We start from the raw sequence: 21034 nt of genomic DNA, 5'->3' as shown, positions 1-21034 counted from the left end.
GCTTATACCAGCTCTTTGAGCCACCACACAGGCCCCTCTAGGATGTATTTTAATCTAAATTTTAAAGTCATATGTCTGTGGGGTCAGAGCAGTAGTACAGCAAGTACCATGTTTGTCTTGCACAGAGCTGACCGAGGTTCAATCCCTGGTACTACATATGGTCTCCCGGAACACTTCCAGGAGTGATCTTTGAGCACAGAGCCAGGAGTAAGCCCTGAGTACCAATGGGTATGCCCCCCAAACCAGAAACTATATATATTTTTAAATAATAACATGTCCAGGGACCAGAGATAGTATAATGGCTAGGGCACAGGCCTAGTAAGCACCTAAACTAGGTTCAATTCCCGACAACTCGTGGTCCCTAAAGCATCACTGGGAGCAGCCCTGGAGGCTCCCTAAGCACTTGGGGGTAGCCCTGAAGGCCTGCAGCACCTCAGCTGACCCAAGTAATCCTGGGACCATGGCCTGATCAGTATCCCCAAGCGCATGCCAAGACCCAGTTGGCCAAGAATTGCTGTTGGGGTCCCCAGGCCTCCTGCTTTGGGGGGCCTTAAAAAACATGGTTATGTATAATTCATGGTTTCTATGTTTTTTCACCAAGACGCTGGAGTGAGTAGTATAGGTGTTAGGGTGCTTTGCTCCACACGTACTCGACCCCTGCTCCATTCCCAGAACCATGTTTTCCCCCAAGCACTGTCAGGAATGACCCCCGACCACCACCAGGTATGGCCTAACCATCCACCCCCACCAAAACAGTGGTTTTCAACCTAAAGGCACAAAGGGACAGATATCCTCAATATGATTTCTTTTGAATCTGTTTTGCTAAAATTTAAAAGTAAGTGTATCACTGTATATGAGAATGTGTTTATTCTCACCATGGAGATATTTTTATCCACACCGTTACAGCTCTCATTTCTTTCAAGAGCTGCTCATGACCGTGTTCAGAGAAATAACCCTGCAGACTTCTGGGACCTTGCACAGTGCCGGGATGCCCTGAACATCCCCCTGCACATATGCACAGCTTGGCATGTGTGCAGAGCCTCAAGTGTGTCTGCGATAGAAACAACGTCTCTAGAGATAGTGCTAGATCTCTTCAAAGTGATTGAACCAACCTACACTCCCAGCCTTAGGGATCAGCTTTCTGCATCTCACCTGCATTACCTGCACCTGTTTCCTGTTTCAGTTTCATCCAACTCCTTCAGAACTCCACTTTGTAACAGTTTCAGCAAGGGGCCAGAGCAATAGTACAGAGGGGAGGGTGTTTGCCTTGCACGCAGCCAACACGAGTTCAATCCCTGGTATCCCATATGATTCCTGAGGTCCACCAGGAGTAATTTCTGAGTGCAGCGCCAGGAGTAAGCCCTGAGCTTTACTGGGTGCGACCCAAAAGGCCGGCACATGGCCGACTTCCACTGCCTCCATCATTTGAAGCAGAAAAAGTCATTCTGGTTTTAATTCTCTAAGAGAGAATTAAAAATTAATCAAGGAGAGCCAGAGAGATGGAACAGTGGGCTGGGTGCTTGCTTTGCATGCAGCCCACCTGGGTTTGATCCCCGGTACCCCACATGGTCCTCTGAGCCCTGCCAGGCCTGATCCCAGAGCACCACTGGGTGTGGCCCAAAAACAAACAGAAAAGAGCACATCGAAGGCTGAAGAGATAGTTCTATGGGCTAAGCACAACCTTTGTTTGCAGGAGGCCTCGGGTACCATCCCTGGGCACCATATGGTCCTCCAAGCACCACCCTTGAGCACTGAGCCGAGAGTAGCACCCTCTGAAGCATCAAGTGTCACCCCCAAAACAAAACAAAACAAGCCTATGCCAAATTAGGTAGTCACTGGGGTTTTTTTCCCCCTTTTTTCCTGGGTAAATAGTTGAATTTATCTTCTCTTTCAAATCATGGCACTCCATCATCAGTCCATGCTAGAGCCTTCTCATTTTTTTTCCTTCTGCATCACCCCTGAAATCCACCTCGACCCCCAGCTGCATTTCCTTCACCAGAGGCTCCTGCTCCGTCACGTTGGGTCATGTTCTCAGCTGTGTGTCTCCTGGTCACGTTGCTGGTGTTGGTGTGTCCCTGTGTGCTGGGCCCGAGTCTGCTTTCCCCGAGTCCGAGTGTGTGCCGTGTCTGTCTGTGGCCCCTCAGCAGGTCCTTCTCGGGTCTGTGCCGAGTGCTCATGGTATACCCTTTCCTCAGAACCCTTTCACGTTTTTATGACTTCAGAGTTTATCTTGCAGCAGGGTTTCCCGAAAGAATTTCTGGCAACTGGGGCCAGAGAAATAGTATGTGGCCGGCCCAGGTTCAATCCGGCTTCCCAGTATGGTCCCTCGAGCACTGCGGGGAATGAGTACTGAGTGCAGAGCCAGGAGTCACCCCCTGAGCATGGCCGGCTGTGCTCCAAAACCATGTGCTTGGCCCCAGTTCCATCCCCAATACTGCATGGCCCTTCACCTTGAGAACCCCCAGATGTGGTGGTCCAAAAGGAAAGAGAACCTAAATCCCACAACATAAGAAACATAAAAGGAAGAACTTAGAGTAAACAAACCATTAAAACAGGATCGAGGGACCAGAAGGATAGTACAGCAGGGAGGGTGTTTGCCTTGCATACAGCCAACACCGGTTCGATCCCCGGCATCCCACATGGTTCCCCGAGCACTGCTGGGAGTGATTCCTGAGTGCAGAGCCAGGAGTAACCCCTGCGTAGCGTCAGGTATGACCCAAAAAGCCAAAAACGGATCATCATCCTCATCATAGTAAAATAAAATAAGATCAAAAGAAGAAGCCTTGGGCGAGAGCCATGCCCCAACCCCATGTCCCAAAGATACGTGCTCCTCCGCTCAAATGCTCTTGACGGGGCCACAGCTCTGCCTTCCTCGCAGCCAAAGCGCAAAGAAGTGAGAGTCTTGGGGTTCAGCCATGCTCGTCAGACAGGCTTAGGGTTAACACCCCAGAAAAGTGTCCGCTTCATCAGCAGAACCCGACTGCGGGCCTGAGAAACGGGCACCCAGCCCCTTGTGCAGCCTCCAGGATCTGTTCGCTCATTCATTCCCTACAACCAGTCTGGGCTGGATGCCAGGGACACGGCAGCGAGAAGGGCCCACCCCTCCACACCCTCGGCGCAGACCGTGCTCAGTGGCAGAGACTGACACCAAGCAGATCATCCCAGGATCAGACGGGAAGTGAAAGCCATTCTGCAGGGCCAGGAAAGCGGAAGGCCCGCCCCTGTCCTGCCCTGCTCTCCCAGCCTCTGCCAGCCGCTGAGCACTGCCTACAGCTCCCACTCTCAGGAGAGACCTGGACTCTGTGGCCACTGACTTCAGACCCCTACACCCCCAGTTCATGGTGCCACTGCCGAAGGGTGTAGGGGGCCATCTGCTCCCCCACAGCAGCAGAGATGGCCTCTTAAGCGTCAGATCACAGCTGGCCTGTCTCACCCTGATGCCTCTCTAACCCCTCCCAGGGTCTCCGTTCCTCAGGGAGTTACAGTACACTCTGTATTGCCTCAGCTCCAGCCCTCCCTCTTCCCTGCACCATCTGCACTCACCTCAGGACCTTTGCACGCACCCTTCCTGCCATCTCAGATATACCCTCTGACAGCCACACAGCTGTCTTCCAGTAGTTTTCCCCTGGCTGGCTGGCTGGCTGGCTGAGGCACAACTCTCTTCCCCCTTCACTCCCCCTGCCCCCTGTGTCTGCCTGTCCCCATGACCCCCCAGATGGTCTTTTGGGTAAAGGTCCTGTGATGTTCTTTCTCCCTCACTGGTACTCAAACCCCATGAGGCCATGGGCTCGTCTGCTTCTTCCCTGGGCCTTCCCCAGTGGTGAGCACATAGGAGGGACGCAGGAAATAGTAAGGGAGGGGCCAGAGTGACGGTACAGTGGGGAAAGCGCATGCCTTGAAGGCAGCTGACCCAGGTTCGATCCCCAGCATCTCATAAGGTCCCCCAAGCCCGCCCAGAGTGATCCCTGAGCAGAGAGCCACGAGTAGCCCCTGAGCAACACCAGGTGTGGCCCAGAAACCAAAACAGAAACAAAAAGGAAATAGCTGAGTGGAGACTCGGAGAAGACGGGCCGCAGGAAGCAGGTGCACGGGATGGTGGCTCAGACGAGGCCTGCGCAGAGGGCAGCGTGGCGCGTGGACGCAAGGCCAGAGTGAGCCTGCAGGCAGGGGCGCCCCCGTAGCTCCCCTCCTGCTCCCTGCCAGCAGCGTCTCCCCACACCCCCCACCAGAGCCCGTCCCTCCCGGTGAGAGAGCCTCGGTGGCAACAGAGTCGGAAGATAACGCAGCAAATGTGATGTGATGGAGGGGGGGTGAGGTGCTGCCGTCCCAGAGCTCAGGAGCACTGCGAGAGAGTCTGGCACACCAGGAACAGAGCTCCGGACCTGTGGGCGTGACGGGGGGGGGGGGGGGGTGCACAGCGCCCAGAGACGCGGGTTGAGGGAGCGGAGCAGCACAGAGAGCTTGTGTCTTAGGGTGCCCAGGGCCGAGGTGGCCTCTGCCAGGCCCTACCTGGATTCTGAGCAAGGAGGAGCCCGAGAAGAGTGTTTCCGGGGTGCAGAAGACTCGAGACTCGGAAGAATGCCCCCTTCCCCCATCATCGCGCAGACAGGCTGGCGCCTGGGGCCCCAGAGGGCTGGGCCTAGTACTCAGGCCACAGTGAGGTTCTTTCCCCACCCGCCTCCCATAGCCACAGAAGCCAGAAGGCCCGGGGCTGTCTGAGAGTCTCCCTGACGCCACTCCCCAACCTCAGCCGGTTGAGCCCACCCCAGAGAGGGGTCGGGGAGCCGCACTGAGGGCCTGCACTGGCCTGCGCCTCTTCGGCCCACCCTCTTCCATTTGCCCAGCACCATGGATGGTGCCCTGGGTATCACCAGGGGTCACTCCCGAGCACAGAGCCAGGAATAGCCCCTGTTGTGGCCCAGACCCCCAGCCTCCCCCCCCCCCACAAAAAATAAAAATAAAAGAGAGCGAGAAAGGGGCGCACTGGTTTCCTCATGGCCTGACTTTCTGTTTCTCTTTGTATTTCTGCTCAGATATTCTCCCAGGAGTACATCAACCTTTTGCTGTCCATGTATTTCTTCGTGCTGGGAATCCTGGCCCTGTCCCACACCATCAGGTCAGAAGCCGCCTCTGCAGCGTTCGAAGCCGCTTTTCCCAGGAACGGGCGAGGGCCTTGGAGGGGAGCGTGGCCTCTGCCGGCTGTCCCAGCCGGGTTCTCGTACCCCATGTCACAACTGCGGGTGACCTGGGACCAGGTCTCTAACCTCTCTGGGCCACAGTCTTCCTCCGGAGCAGGGCTGAGAGTAGCCTGGGGCGTCTGACCCCACCACACGGGGGGGTGGGGTGGGGGCCCAGGGAGCTTTGAGGTGAGGGCGGGTGAGGTCGCCTCCACACTGAGGCTGGCGACGCTACTGCCATCGGCAGGCGCCCTCATCTGCTGCCACACCAGGCGGAGCCGGGAGCGTGGGCCCTGGAACTCGACGGCCTCACCCGAGCTGGAGTCCTAGTTGCCTCAGGAGCACTTGCTGGCCTCAGCTGCCTCACCTGAGTGTTGGGAGGATCCCACGGTACCTTCCACCAGGGAAGCTTTGCACCCAGAGCCTGGTGCCTCGTGCGTTGTGTGAACTGTGTTGTCCTGCCGGATAACCTCCAATGGCTGACTTTTGCTTTTAATCATGTTTGAAAACTGGGGCCCAGGATGCCGGAGTGGGTAGGGCATTTGCCTTGCACACAGCTGACCCGGGTTCGATCCCCAGCATCCCATATGGTCCCCCAAGCACCGCCAGGAGTAATTCCTGAGTGCAGAACCAGGAGTGACGCCTGAACATCGCTGGGTGTGACCCAAAAGGCCAAAAAAAAAAAAAAAAAAGCAAACTGGGGCCCAGAGAGGTTACGAAACCAGCTAGGGTCACACAGCTGATGAGATGGGAGAGCCAGGAGTCAAACCCAGGCCTGTGTGGCCTCAGAGCCTTTGCTCTCCTCCCGGGCATCCTGCTCTGACACGGGCTGGTGGGAGTCCAGTGGGGGTTCCTGGTCTGGGCCTGGGGGTCTGCGGTTCGCCACTTTGGCCCCCAAGGCCTGTTCATGGGGGGGTCGTCAGCACCCGGCATCCCTCACTCCACTTGCCACCTCAGTTGGCTCCCCAGCCCTGCCCAGCTGGGTCCTGGAGCTGGTGTGCGGTGGAGAACCAAGGATGGCCCAGGAGGGTGGAAGGTGCAGAGAGAGAGAGAGCGAGAGTGCTGACGGAAAGAGGCTGCACGCAGGGTGAGCATTGGCCTCGCTCCCACTCGCTTCCGGTCAGTGCAGTGGTCAGGAGTGGACCCCAGAGGCCAGGCCGCTCTGTAGGCGCCCAGGAACAACCTGGCTCCAGCACCTTCACGCGGCACTCCACGTCCCGACACGTTCCTTCGCCTGTGAATGGAGACGACTCAAAGGGCTTGTGGGAGCCCCAGGCCCGACCCCCAGCAGCGGCTCTTCAAGCCCCACCAGGGACAACCCCCGTCCCCACCCCTCAAGCACCACCAGCTGTGTCCCAGAAACCAAAAAGAGGGGAAATAAAGGGCAGGAGGCAGAGCCAGAACGATAGGACCGCAAGTAGGGCGTTTGCCTTGCACACAGCCGATCTTGGTTCGATCCCTGGCATTCCTTACGGTTCCCCTAAGCATCACCAGGAGTAATTCCTGAGCACAGAGCCAGGAGTAACCCGAGTGTTGCTGAATGTGATCCCCCCTCACCCCTGCCCAAAAAAAAAACAAAAAAAAACATGAGGCTCACGCAGATCTCCCCTTGCGGGGTGACAGGAGAGAGACAAGCCACCATGGGACGTCCTGGGCATGGAGCCGGCCTGCCAGAGCCTGCTGGGTGGCTGGACTCACAGTCTTAAACCTGGAGCTCTGCCCTTTCACCTCTTCCTGTCGTCTTTCCCTGCCACCTCACCCTTGATTTTTGTTCTGGCTGAAGTGGGTGAGTTCCTGTGCACTCGCCCAGCCACACCCAATGTGGTCGGTCCCGTTACTGGTGGGCAGATCCTCTCCTTCCTGTCATGATTCGAGTCCCCAGCACTCGCCCACCTACCCCGCACCCACTGGAGCCCTGAGACCGCCATCCTCTCTGTGACCCAGACGGTTCTCACCTTTTACTGAGGGACTTGTTTGGGGTTTCTTTGTTTTGTATTATTTTGGGGTTTTTGTTTTTTTTTTTTTTCCTTTTTGGGTCATACCCAGCAATGCTCAGGGGTTACTCCTGGCTCATGCACTCAGGAGTTACTCCTGACAGTGCTCGGGGGACCACATGGGATGCTGGGAATCGAACCCGAGTCGGCCACATGCAAGGCAAACGCCCTACCCGCCGTGCTGTCACTCCAGCCTCCTTGTTTGTTCTTTAACTCGACTCTGCCAGAGAGATCTCCACCCAGTTGCCCACACTGGGTGTTTTGAACCTGTTATCTTTTTATGGTTTTTTAGGGGGGTTGTTTTGGTTTGGTTTTGTTACAGGGAGAGAGGACATGCTGGGCAGTGCTTAGGTGCTTACTCCTAGCTCTGTGCTCAGGGATCGGACCCAGTCAGCTGCCTGCAAGGCCTTACCCACTGTACTCTCTCTCCAGCTCCCATTGTTTTCCCCTTTTAGTAGAATAACTAAGAAACCGTGTAGATTCCTCGTTTATTATCCAGGAGGCAGTCGTCTGTTAGCCAGTTTATAATTTTGACCCTAGAAATGAGCAACACAGACTAAGCCAGGAGCACCACGAACTGTCCATGGTAACATTTACTATGACCAGGCCAGAGAGAGAGTACAGCAGGTCACTGCTTCCCTTGCATATGGCCAGCAAGGTTTGATTCCCGTCAGCTGATATGGTCCCGGGAGTATCATCAGGAGTGATCCCTGAGCACAGAGCTCTGAGCACTGCAGGGGGTAGCCCAGAAACAAAAAAGAAAAAGTCTGCCTTGTTACTAGAATTCTGGTGAGCTGTTCGTGCACAAACCTAGAGTCAGACCTTCCTCCAAGCCACGTGGTCTGTGGAGGGTTGAAGACAGGGAGATCAGGGCGCAGAGGGTGTGTGCCCTGGGAGCGGGGGTGGTCATGGCAGGTGGAAGCCAGGTAAGGAGAGCGGCTGGGCCAGGTGCTCTTGCCTTGGCCTCTGGTCTCCAGGGGCGGCAGAGTGATCTGCTGCCAGAGCTGAGCCTGAGGGGCTGGAGCAGTAGCACAGAGCCGACTCACGTTTGATCTGCGTCATTCCCGATGGTCTCCTGCACTCAGGAGTGACCCCTGAGCACCACCAGGCGTGCCCCCCCAAAAACAAAGAGCTGAGCTCAGAGCCACAGGCTGAGGCTCTGGGATCCTTTCCTCCCCCGCCCACTTCACACCTCTCGGGAAGACACTGCCGCCACCAAGTCCACAGCTTGTGCCTACCATCACTTGCCCCCGGCACCAAGACTCCAGGCCCCAGCCAGAATCCTTGCTGCCAAATTAACCTCAGCCTCTTTTCCTGCCCTTTGAGCTCGCCCTCTCGCCTTCAGCTGACCTTTTGAGCCAGCAGAACCCACACTATGGCTCCCCTGCCCACGCCTCCACCCCCAGCCTGCGGGAAGGGCTCCAGGATGTGGTTTCAGGGAGGAGTGACCTTTAGTTCTGACAGGAGCCAGGAAGAGGCCGCCTGCCACAGATGTCAGGCAGCCAGAGGCGGCCAGCCGGGAACCGAGTGTTCCCCGCTGCCGGGCACGAGGTGCTGAGCTGGGACCCCTGCCTGCAATTGCGGGCTCACAGACTCCGGTTCGCAGAGGCTTCCTGATCGAGGCTGAGGCTGCCCTTACCTGTCCTTCCCAGTGCCGGAGCGGGCGAGCCCTGTTGCCTTCCTCCGTAGCCTTTGAGACAGAGAACTGTGGCCTGGCCGCCTCCCCTGTAAGGAAGCAGAGAGCAACTTTTCCAGGACACGCAGGGGCTTTCCAGATCCAGCTCCCTGTGGAAGAAGCCGCTGTGGAGGCCCGGCAGCTCGGGCCTCTCCCTGCCTCTGCAGACGGGATCAAAGTGACTTCCGGGCCAGAACAGGAGCCGGGTGCTGCTTTGCACACAGCCAACCCAGGTTCAATCCCCAAGCACCATCAGGAGGGATCCCTGAGCACAGAGCCAGGAGTAGCCCCCGAGCACCGTCGGGTGCGACTCAAAAACGAAAAGTAAATGAAAGTGACTTCCAGCCTCATGGTTCCTTCCCGTCTCCGCCTGTCCTGGTGCCACCCTGTCCCCAGCCCAGGCACTCACTCCTGCCCCTCCTTCCTCCGTGGGATTGGCTGTTGGATGAGCGGAGAATTGAGGCCGAGTTGTCTCTTGAATCCACGTCTTTTCCCAAGGCCCCGGGTCTCATCAAGAGGTCCCTCGGCTCCCCCTTACAGCTGCACGCCAACCGCCTCCATCTACCTGCTGTCGGGGGCGACCCCTCGGGGTTTGACACCCTCCTCAGTCATTGCCGCTCTAATCTGCTGAGGCCAATGCCCCAGCTGAACATCACAGCAAACGCTGCGTTTATGGGCCCAGGCCCGGCCTGAGCACAGCCCCTGCCTTCTCGCCTCTCCACAGCTGGAGGCGACCTCGGGGCTGGGCCACCTACTCCCCAGCCCTGCTGCCCCGAGGCCCCAGGTACTGAAGTGGAAAGGTGATCCTGGAGAGGAAGTCAGTGCCCGCCTGGCCAGGAATTGCCATATTCTGAGTCATCAGAGAAAATCCTTCAGTCTGGATCCAGGTCCAAAAAGGCCTGGTGGGAGGAAGGAACGTGAGGGCGGCCCCACCCGCGGGGCTGTGACTCACCTGCCCATCCCATGCGGCCCCATAAATGGCCCCATAAACATCTCAGGTGGGCTCAGGTCAGTGTGGGAATAGCGCAGGGACCAGGCGTCAGGGTCTGTGGCCGCCTGAGGACCCACGTGAGTGTCACCGCACACCCACCTGGGCTCTGTGCGTCATGGGCAATCACGGAACCGAGAAGCAGGTCCGCTCAGATCCCGACTCCCTGCCTGACCCTCCTCAGGTTGTTTTCTCCCCTGTGAAGCGGGAACATTCCCCGGCCGTGACTGGTGCCTGCATGGGGTGGCTGGGCCGGTGGTCGCCCCCCGGGAGCTCTGCTTACTGACGTCTCTGTTTCTCCTTCCAGCCCCTTCATGAATAAGTTTTTCCCAGCCAACTTCCCAAACCGACAGTACCAGCTGCTCTTCACGCAGGGCTCTGGGGAGAACAAGGAAGGTCAGTGCTACCCGCCGCCCCTTCACCTCTCCAGGAGGGCGGGATGGTGGGGCCAGAGCCCACCTACCTGCACCCTCGACTCTGGGCCAGCACGGTTCCCTCCCCGAACCTTGGCCGTCCCTGGTTGGAGAGTTCTCTGCATCTGTACAGTGGACCCAGGACCTCATTCCTGCCTCGGAGGCATGTAGTTAGGGCTCTGTATGAGAAGGGGAGAGCCTGCACCAGGCCGGGGAGGCAGCTCCATGGGCTGGAGGCTCCTCTGAGCACCCCTGGACACCAACCAGGATGGGGAGGCCATCCTGAACTGTTTTCATCAGGCCTGTTCTCGTGTGTGACTGCTGTCCCGCTAGGATGGTTTTTATGTGTAGCTGTGTGTGTGGTGCTGGGGTTCACACCCAGGCTAGCCCCGTTCCCCCACCCCACCCCCACCCCGTCATGGCCCTGTCAGAGAGCTAGGTTTCACAACTTTTGGGAAAGCAGAACTAGGCCTGTTGCTCCCCTGCTCCCCCGTAGGGTTCCTGCCTCACACACTAGCCCTGAATCCAGTCCCCAGCCCCAGAAAATAAAGAGAAAAGGAAATGAAGACTCTGGGAGTCGGGACACACCCAGTCCCGGGGCTGGTTAGGGTGTGCTGCAGCGGGTGTGAGTGGCCTGGCCAGAGGGAAGCGCAGTCACCGTCTGTGAACAGTGGGCCCAGCAGGTGTGACGCCTCAGTTTGGCCCCCAGGAACCGCAATCCCCAGGACCACCAGGAGTCGTCTTAAGGTGGACAAGCCTTGGGGTTGTGCGCTGACAGACTGGTCCTGAGGCAGCTCCGGGGTAGGGTGGCCTGTGGAGCCTGTCAGACGTGCCATCCATTTTTGAGTGGCACGTGTTGTCCCTCAGAGAACAAGTCGAGTCTGAGCTTATGACGGTCTTGCCCTCTTGGGGTGCCTGGCACGTTCTGCAGCCTTTGGGATCCTACTTCCTAGGCCTGGTGGTCTGCGAGGGTCCTCGTTGTACGGTCCAGCCAGCTAGAGCGAGGGCTGCTGTACCATAGGCCCATTTAGCCCAGGGGATGTGGGGAACGTGGTCCCGAGCTGGCTGTGTCCTCAGAGTCATTCCAGGGGCCCGAGAGACAGCACAGCGAGTAGTAGAGTAGCCTGGCAAGCGGCCGGCTGGGTTCAGTCCCGAGCACCCCCAGGAGTGACCCCGGGCACAGAGCCAGGCATAAACTCTGAGCACTGCCAGGTGTGGCCAGCCAAAGCGGCAGTGATGCCAGACACGGCCCACTCTTCCAAAACTGGAGAGACATCCCTGGCTCTGGGCCGACGAGAACCTTTGAGGGTTGAGCCTCCGCGGGACCCCCCAGGAGCGCCACCGAGCACCCCCCACCACTCCTCTTCCTCTGCCAGCACCCTCCCTCTTGCCTCCGCCATGAGTAGCAAACAGGGACCCCTGGGGCACCACACTGGTGGTGGCTGCTCAGGGCGACCCTGGGCCGAGTCAGGCCCGCCTTCTCTCTGGGCTGACCCTTGAGCACCCCAACCTGTGGCCTCCAGCAGTGCCCACAGCCCTGCCCTCCTCCGTCCAGGGGCTGACAGGTGGGAGGGGCGGCCCCGGCCAGCCCGGGGAGTGGACTTACCTGGCCTCTCTGCCCAGAGATCATCAACTACGAGTTCGACACCAAGGACCTGGTGTGCCTGGGCCTGAGCAGCGTCGTGGGCGTCTGGTATCTGCTGCGGAAGGTGAGTGGGTGGGGACGGGGGGGGGGGGGTGCCCCGGGGTGGGCGCAGGCACCGGCCTCACCACCCTCTCTCTCCCCCAGCACTGGATCGCCAACAACCTCTTCGGCCTGGCCTTCTCCCTCAACGGGGTGGAGCTCCTGCACCTCAACAACGTCAGCACCGGCTGCATCCTCCTGGGCGGCCTCTTCATCTACGACGTGTTCTGGGTGAGTCTCCAGGCCTCCGCCTCGGCCCACCCAAGAGTGTCCACCCCCGGCTGGGTGCTCTCAGCCCGCTGGGCCCATCCGGGGACCAACGGTGATGTCGAGCAGGGTGGCAGGTGCCAAGTTGAAGGAGCAGTCCTGGGGCGGTGGGGGGACTGCCCAGGGGGAGGGGCAGTGGTCTAGACCCCTATCCCCAGCCCGGGGTGAGGGCGGCACTGAGCTGAGCGAGTCTCTCCGGCAGCGCCATACCTGGAACAGACACACGCCCCTCTCAGACTTGCCGCGTACCCCCCTCTCCCTGGAGCCCGGCGGCCCCTCAGAACCACATGAACGGGCCGAGTGGCCCAGAGTGGACCTCGGCTCTGCCCAGGGCCCACCCTGGCCCTGGCCTCACCCCGTCTCTCCTCCTCCTCACAGGTGTTTGGCACCAATGTGATGGTGACCGTCGCCAAGTCCTTTGAGGCGCCGATAAAATGTGAGTGCGTGCCCCGCCCCCCACAGCCAGCGCCGGCCTCCGCGCTCAGGGCTCTCCCACCTCCCTCCTGCCTCTGAGCTCACCTCTGCGGCCACTACCCAAGACCCCACCTTTGGCTCCAGTGCAGCGTGCCGTGGGGTGACTGGCCTTGCACACGGCTGGCAGGGGGCTGTCACCTGGAGCTCCCCACCCCGCTCGTCTGGGTCTGGCTGTGGCCGCTGTTCAGGTCTCAGGAAGCCAGCCCCTGCGCCGGTTCCCTCCCTTCCCTTCCCTCCACATGCTTGCTGGGGCGTCTCGGGTCAGCAGCGAGAGCCCAGGCATCCTCAGTCCCCTGCCTCAGCCGCATCAGGGGCCAGAGGGCGCATCTGGTCTTTGATCAAAGGCTTTTCCCCCAAAATCCCCTGCCAAACGCAGACCTGTCATGGGAGGCTGGGGGAAAGTGTAGCAGGCTTAGGAGTGAAACCTCAGATTCAGGCTGAGACCCAGAGGCAAGGGCAGGATCCCGGGGGCCGATGGCACGGAGCAGGGAGCACCGAGGGGAGCACAGGCTCATGGCAGCAGGCAGGTATGGCTGGTCTCGCCTAGGGACTCAAGGCTACAGCCCCTCTCGATGTGTGTCGTCCCCACCTCCCAGCCACCCTTGGGATTGGGTTGTAAAGGAGTCAGGGGACGAACCGCTCCCCAGGTTGTGAGTCTCTGAACCTCCCCGCGGTAGATGGGGTTAAAGCTGTTGTGCCCGTTTGACAGGTGAGCAGCCTGAAGCCCTTACATGGCCCGTTCACAGCCTCAGGTGGCCTGTTTTGCTCCTGGGGCCGCACGCACGTGGCTCAGTGAGACGTTTCTCTCCATCTGCGTATCCAAACACGTCCACCGGCGGACTTGTGGGGAGGGCTTAGAGTGAGAAATGTGCAGGCGTGTGGCCCTTTTCTGGGGGTCCATGACCTGGGGAGCCTGACAGATGTCAGCGTCTCGTTGACTCCGAGCATTGGGGCCGGTGCCCTGGGAGCTGCCCATTGCTAGGCAGGGCCAGTGCCACCGGGAGCTTCAGCTCACTCGCCGCTCTCGGCTGTGGCCCCGGCAGTCCTGGATCCTTCCGTGTAACTGCAGCCCATTCACATCCTCTCGCCACTCCACCCATCCTCCACCCCACCCAGAAATCCCAGAGGGGGGCCGGGGCGAGCTGGGTGGGCTCCGGCCAACTTCTCACGTCCCTGCGCTTTCCTGCAGTGGTGTTTCCCCAGGACCTGCTGGAAAAGGGCCTGGATGCCGACAACTTCGCCATGCTGGGACTCGGAGACATCGTCATTCCAGGTGACCAGGCCGGGCGGGGCCCCAGGGCCAGGGCGTCAGAAGAAGGGGACCCATGCAGAAGGGCAGCAGGAAAGGGTTAGGGTGACTCCTCTGCAGGCCACCCACCGCGGCCAAGGCTCCGGGTGCTGCACCTGCAGGGGTGGGCTTGGTATCAGTCAGGGCAGTGGCCTCTGAAGGGCGTACCTGGTCTCCTGGGCCCAGGGATCAGAATCAGGCCTGGAAGCCCCACCCCTACCCCCCACCCCCACCCCCAGGCCTGCTTAAAAGAACTTTCAGAGGCCAGCGAGATAGCACAGCGGGTAGGGCGTTTACCTTGCATGTGGCTGACCCAGGTTCGATCCCCAGCATCGCATATGGTCCCCCAAGCACCACCAGGAGTAATGAGTGCAGAGCCAGGAGTAACCCCTGAACGTTGCTGGGTGTTCAAAAAGAAAAAAAAAAATTTCAGGGGGCCAGAGCAATAGTACAGTGAGTGGGGCGTTTGTATGAAAAAAAGCCCTCCCCCCCAAAAAAAATAAACAACATTGGGGGCCAGAGAGATATTGTGGGAGTTTAGGTGCTTGTCTTGCACATGGATGGCTCCGAACCGGTTCATTTCCTGGTACCACAGATGATCCCCCAGTCATCTCAGCACAGAGCCCGGAGTAAGCCTGGAGCAGCGCCTGGTGTGGCCAAAAAGAAAGAGTCTGAGGCCCAGCAAGCGTCTGGCTTCTCAGGGCCTCCGTGCCCTGACACCTTGTGTGCTGGTCGAATGTAGTCTGGGCTTAAGGCAAGCATGGGGCATTCGTCTCTCTCCACCCCTGCAAAATACCTCCGCCTCTCAGCGGGTGTCAGTTGCCTGCGCCCTCCTGGAGCCTCTGCCGGAGCCCCTGCCCTCTCAGAGGCAGCATTTGGGCTGTTGGAAGGCGCCTGAAAGTTCTGGGCAGAACCCTGTTCGGAGTGGGTTGGAGAATCCAGCCACCAGGGGGCGCCCAGCGCGGAGAGAGGCTGCACTTTCGACCCCCACCCACCCATCAACTCCCCACCCGCTCTGCGCACCACTGTGCCCCAGCCCCTTTGCCAGTTTTCGTTTTTGAAACTGAAGACTTGGGTTTTCCACCAGATCAGAATTGGCTGTTGTCCTCTCTGGCCCCCAGAGATGAGAAAAGAGAGAAGCTGTGTCTCGTGCTGGGGCCGCTGGGCCCTGGGCTCAGGGGAAGTGTGAACAGAGGAAAAGGCTCTTCCAGGAGGCGCGGCATAGGGCCAGGAATAAGCCCTGAGCACTGCCAGTCGTGGCCCCCAAACAAAAAGTACAAAACAAAACCTACCTCTGGGGTCCAGAGAGATAAGACCGCAGGTAGGGCGTTTGCCTTGCACACAGCCAACCCGACTTCAGTCCCTGGCATCCGGTATGGTCCCCCGGGTTCCACCAGGAGAAATTCCCGAGTGCGGAGCCAGGAATAACCCCTGAACATCACCAGGTGTGATCAGAAAAGGAAGAAAACCTGTCTCCAGGATGTCCCCGCCAAGACCCTTCCCATGGGGTGGCCCCTCCATCCTGGCCCGGGGCCTCCCCCGTCGGTGCCCCGTGCCATGTGGCCACTGTCGGCTGCCTCTGCTTGGAACTGCAGCCTTCCCGGCCCTCCAACCCCGCCAGGGAGACCTCTGCACATGGCCCACCCCTGGCAAAGAGCCGCTCCTTCCTGTCCACCTCCCCTTACCCCCTCTCCCCCGCCCCCACCAGCTGCTGACACAGGAGGCTCGCCCGCCCACTTGGGCACTTACAGTGCTGGTGTCTCCGTGGTCAGCGGCCGCTCCCCTGCCCCCACCCCCGCCTGGGCTCCTGAATAACAGCAGCGGCTGTGTGGGGAGCTTGAGAGTGGACAGGCCAGTGACATGCTGGCAAGACCATGGCACCAAAGCTTCTTCCCAGGTGGGCTGAGGGTAGAGGGACGGGGTAGCGGCTGCCCCCTTGGCCCATGCCACTGGTTCCGCAATTAAGCAAGTTATATTTTGGGGGTAGCGGGGGAGGTTAGCCACATCTGACAGTGCTCAGCTTATTCCTACCTCTGGGATCATTTTTTGTTTTTTGCGTCACACCCGGCGGTGCACAGGGGTTACTCCTGGCTCATGCACTGAGGAATTACTCCTGGCGGTGCTACGGGATGCTGGGAATCAAACCCGGGTCGGCCACGTGCAAGTCAAACGCCCTACCTGCTGTGCTACTGCTCCAGCCCCTGGGATCACTTTCATTTGGCCTGAGGACCCTACACAGTCATGAGGATTGAACCCAGTTGGCATACGCCTTCCCCCTGCCCTGCTGCTTCCTGCCTTGCCCCTTCTGGCCCTCCGCAGGCCCCGCCTTCCCGCACCCCTCTCACGCACCCTCTCTCCCCGCAGGAATTTTCATCGCCTTGCTGCTACGTTTTGACATCAGGTAAGTAAGCTTTTGGAAGCTCTGCCCCTTGGGGCCCCCCAACCAACACGCACACAAAGAAACACCCGCCTCCCGGGCCTCCAGCCTACAGCATCCCGACTCAGGCCCCTCTGTGTCTCGCTCCAATGGCAGGAAGTGAGCACTGGGGAGAGGAGAGCAGGCCAGCTCAGGTCTGCAGCTGAGACACAGGGAAGGTGGGGCCAGGGGGCTAGCACAGTGGGTAGGCTCTTCCCTGTGATGCGGCCGGCCCAGGCTCGACCCCTGGCACCCGACGTGGTGCCCTGAGTGTCACCAGGAATGATTCTTGAGTGCAGAGCCAGGAGTAAGCCCTGAGCACTGCTCTGTGTGTGTGTGTGTGTGTGTGTGTGTGTGTGTGTGTGTGTGTGTGTGTGTGTGTCCAAAAAAAAAAAAAGGGAAAGTGTCCCGTGGAGGGCATGCGAGGGTGCTTGGTTTTGAGGGGATTAGGAGCTTTGCTTAGTCTCCTTGTGTCCCCATCAAAGCAGAACCAGCAGTAATGTGGCCAGTAGTGGTGTGAGACCGAGCCCCCATGTGCATGGCAACTCAGCTCTGCCCACTTGCACCCCCGCACCAAGATTAATAGTCGCTCCCAGGACGCTCACACACACACCCGGGCCCACTCTCCTCCACCTGTGCAGAGATCCCATGTCTTGCTGGTGAGGCAGGTTCCATCACCAGCACCCTGCAAGGCAGAATCTTGGGCTTCTGTCGTGGACTTGGCGGCTAGACCACCCGGGCAGAGCTGCTTCAAGGATCCCGTCCACACTCCCAGACGCTTCCCCCAGGGGGCGCTGTTGGGGTGCGTGCAGCTGCTGCACCGGGCGCAGAGGAGGGGTGGCAAGTTCCCCAGGCCTCACGGAGAGGCTGGGGACTGGTGGGCTTGTGGAGCTCACGTGGCAGAGGACAGAGTGACGAGGGCAAGGCTGGGCAGGGCCTCCGCCCCGTGCAGTCACCGTTTCCCTGTCTCAGAGCCTGAGCCACCAGTGTCGTAGCTGCCTGAGGTTTCAGAATGCAGATTTCCGGGTGCTTGCCCGGGACCTGTTAGAGCAGAGTCCAGAATTCCTTTTTTTTTTTTTTTCCTCCTCCCACGCTTTCTGGGTGATTCATGCACTGGCTAAAAATACAGCCACTCTCTTGGGCCTTGGGTGCTGGGTGTTGCTTTGTTTTGTTTTGTTTAAGCTATTTGATATGCACAACCACCGGGAAGACAGCTTGTGATTTTCCCATTTTGCCCCTGAGTAAACAGGCGGGGGGGGGGGGGGGGGGGGGGGGGGAGGTGTTAAAGGGGGGTGACAAGTTCCAGGTTCAAAGACAGTTGGGGACCACACTAGGATGCACTTACCCACTTCCAGGCTTCTGGGGTCCCTGCCGCACTCCGGGTCGTTGCTACTCCAGTACTGACTTGCACTCCCCCCCTCTCCCCTGCCCCCCCCGCCCCTTCCTGGAAGCCTGAAGAAGAACACCCACACCTACTTCTACACCAGCTTTGCCGCCTACATCTTTGGCCTGGGCCTCACCATCTTCATCATGCACATCTTCAAGCATGCCCAGGTGAGCATGGCGATACTCAGTGGGGCCAGGGTGGGAGGGCGGGTGCAGGTGACAAGCAGTGCAGAGATGGGCAGTACCCAGCGGGGTCAGTAAGCATGGCCGTGATCCTCTTGGACTTTCCTCCATGTCACAAAGCAGCTGCCACTGCGCTAGGCAGCCACCCGCGTGTGGGTAGGACAGGGACATTAGCCGCGCCTGGTGCGTTGTCAGGAGCGCAGAACCTTTTCCAGAATCCTCAGCAAGTTTTTTGCCCACGTCTCATGGGCCTGGTGAGTGTCCCCTGGCCCCCAGTGACAGTAGATCTGGGGAGAACAGTGAAGAAAGGAGGTGGGGGGGGCTGGAGAGGTAGCACAGCGGGTAGGGCGTTTGCCTTGCACGCAGCCAACCTAGGTTCGATTCCCAGCATCCCATATGGTCCCCTGAGCACCTCCAGGAGTAACTCCTGAGTGCAGAACCAGGAGTAACCCCTGTGCCTCGCCAGGTGTGACCCAAAAAGCAAAAAAAAAAAAAAAAGGTGAGGTAGGTGTTGGGTGTTTCAGCCCAGTGCCCACCTGCCTGGCCATCACTTCCCCTCCGCCTGCCCCTGAGTGACGGCAGCTGGGCAGGAGCTGCCCGCATGGCCTGGTGGGGGTGACTGGGCTGGAGTAGGGCAGAGCTGACTCTGCTGGGAGCCGCTGCAGAGCCCGGGAGCATGGGCTTCGCTTGCAGGAGCCCCCGGTTCAATTCTCAGTACCACCAAAAGCAGGACAAGTACTTCCCAGGTGCCAGGCTGCGCTCAGTCCTTCAGAAGGGGCCTTCAGGAATGGGAGATGAGTTCAGGTGTCTCCCACGGGGGTGTCGTGGGGCCTGGCCCCAGTCCCTGCCCGCACTCTGGGCCTGCTGGCCAGACCTGCACTTCCCCTCCCCCCCACCCCCCCACACACACCCCTCGCTGGGCCCTGGCTTAAGTCCCTCATAATTAACAAGAACCAGGGCTGGGGAGGTACGCGCTTGCCTTCCACGCAGACATCTCCACGAGTCCTGGTTCAGTTCAGCCCCAGCACTGTGAGGTTTCCTGAGCGCTGCTTGGGTGTGACCTCAGAGTCAAAAGAACAAGGAAGAGTGGCCACTGTGGATATGCAGTGAGTGCCCAGGTCCCCTCCTCAGCCCTTCTTCCCTGGAGCTCCTCTGAGCTAATCACCAGGCTGCTCGCTCTGTGCCAGGCCCTCTGCTATGTGCTTTTGCTCATTTAACACATCCAGTCCTCACAGTGTTTATAGGTTCACAGTATCTGCAAAATGGACATGAGAGTCGGGGAGGGAGAGGAATTGGGGGGTGTTGGGATTGGGGGCCACACCCGATGGGGCTTGGAAGCTTCTCCCATCTTGGGGTTTGCGCCTAGTGGTGCTCAGGGTGCCACGTGGCGCCAGGATTAAATCAGGGGCTCCTGCATGCAAAGTATGCTCACCAGCACTTTGAATTCTCCACCTGACCCTAGTATTCTCTATAGAAGATCCAAGGCTCCCCTGCTGATAAGTGGAGCAAAGCAAAAGCCAGTGGGGAACCACCTCCCCTTTATTTCTGCTCCAAAGAATCCCAGGGATTTTGCGGACTGAGAGTGAACTGCATTTAGCAAGGAGGCTGTCAAGTGACTGCGCCTGGAACTGGGGGCCAGCCTGGACTCACCTTTTTGGTCGCCCGGGCCGGGAACTGTTCCCCAGGAGGCCACCAGGTGGCAGGCTTGCATCAGGCCCACGCTGGACTCCAGGAGGTCGAGGACAGGGCCGGTTTCCGCTGGAGAGAACAGCCCGGAGAAGACAAACCTCCCGGGGGTCTCACAGCAGCCCAGTGGCCCCTGACCTCTGCTCCCAGCCCGTGCGCGCCCCTGCGGCTCTCCCCACTCTTCCCTGTGGCCAGTTGCTGGAATTGTTTCATCTCCTCCTCTGTTGGGCACAGGGATGGTTTCCTGATCGGGGTCACCTGATCTATGTGCTCATCAGCCCATCAGCCTCCATCGAAAGCCCCACCCACAAGTGCAAGCTAGGGAGTAACCCCGGGGGTCCATGGCGCAGAGGGAATGCAGATGGTTCGTGGGAGGTGGCCCAGCTCACCCACCCCTGCTGGGCCTGCCACCCACTCCTTCACATTCTCTTTGGAGGCCTCAGCTCGTGCCTTGAGAGCAACGAAGAAATCTCAAGACGCCCCCCCCCCGCCCCCGTTCTGGGGGGTAGCCCACACCCCCGCCTGAGAACACTCCCCGCTTGGAGGAAGCCCCCTGATCTCTCTGGGATTCCCACACCACCACCCCCGCCCCCTCAGTAAAACTGTTTCACTTCGGGGGCCAGAGAGCGATCTGAGCAGGTCTAGGGCGTTTGCCTGGCAGGGTCCCTGAGCACCGCCAGGAGTAATTCCCGAGCATCGCCGGGTGTGGCCCCCCAAAAACAGAACAAACAAAACAAAAAACAGTTTCACTTCACCAAGGCAGAGGAACAGGTGGACTCCCAGAGGAGTTCCAGGGCGGCCGCGAGGCGGGCTTGAGGGGGCTGACCTCTCCCTCCCCCCCTCCCCCGGAAAGCCCTCTCTCTTGCCAGCATAGCCGCAGCGAAGAGAGTATGCTGGACTTAGCGATCAAGGAGCCTGCGCGCACATCCTGCCCGGCTGTGTGATTAGGGCAGAGCCTTTTCCCTCCTGTCCTCAGCCTCTTCATCTATGAAATGGGTATGAGGAGATCGACTTTTCGGAAATAATCGCTTAGTGCGTTTGTGTTTGTTCCATTTTCTCCTTCATTGATTTCTGCTTCGGCCTTCATTTCTTTTTCCTCGGGTTTTTTTTGGGGGGGCGGGGGGGTAGTGGGGGGTAGTTGTTTCGTTTTAGCTTTCCCTAGCTTTACCTGACTTGGGAGCTGAGATCGCCTGCTTTGCTCATCTCTAGTAGATGCTCTTGAAGTTGTAAGTTTTGCTGAGTCCTGCTTTTGGCTGCCTCTGCCAGGTTTTGGTGTGGACCTGTGTCATTGTGAGCGATGTCACTCTTGCCCCGGAGCCTAGCTCCTAGCAGGGCCCTGACACAGTGGGGGGGCGGTGGGGAGGCTTGGCTGTCCGGGTCTGAACCCCAGCTTGGCCACTTTC

At 59.2% G+C, this 21034-nt stretch overlaps 1 protein-coding gene across 3 annotated transcripts in view; it reads left to right on the top strand.

Moving 5' to 3' along the window:
* LOC130030209 (minor histocompatibility antigen H13) overlaps nt 1-21034 on the top strand; it is a 39146-nt gene that overhangs the window by 14656 nt on the left and 3456 nt on the right. For all 3 annotated transcript variants that reach the window (XR_008793464.1, XM_056121440.1, XM_056121439.1), the window contains exons 3-10: nt 5034-5116; nt 10142-10230; nt 11871-11956; nt 12037-12162; nt 12577-12634; nt 13862-13945; nt 16325-16361; nt 17828-17930. Coding sequence is in view for 2 of the 3 variants with exons in the window: in XM_056121440.1 (XP_055977415.1) it covers nt 5034-5116; nt 10142-10230; nt 11871-11956; nt 12037-12162; nt 12577-12634; nt 13862-13945; nt 16325-16361; nt 17828-17930 (666 nt within the window). In the remaining variant the exon portion in view is untranslated. The remainder of the gene's footprint in view (nt 1-5033; nt 5117-10141; nt 10231-11870; nt 11957-12036; nt 12163-12576; nt 12635-13861; nt 13946-16324; nt 16362-17827; nt 17931-21034) is intronic.

This window comes from Sorex fumeus, unplaced genomic scaffold (genome assembly GCF_029834395.1).
Source record: "Sorex fumeus unplaced genomic scaffold, SorFum_2.1 ptg000044l, whole genome shotgun sequence".
NCBI classification, from domain to species: Eukaryota; Metazoa; Chordata; class Mammalia; order Eulipotyphla; family Soricidae; genus Sorex; species Sorex fumeus.
The sequence above is the reverse complement of the archived record's forward strand: the minus strand, read 5'-3'. Positions and strand labels throughout refer to the sequence as shown.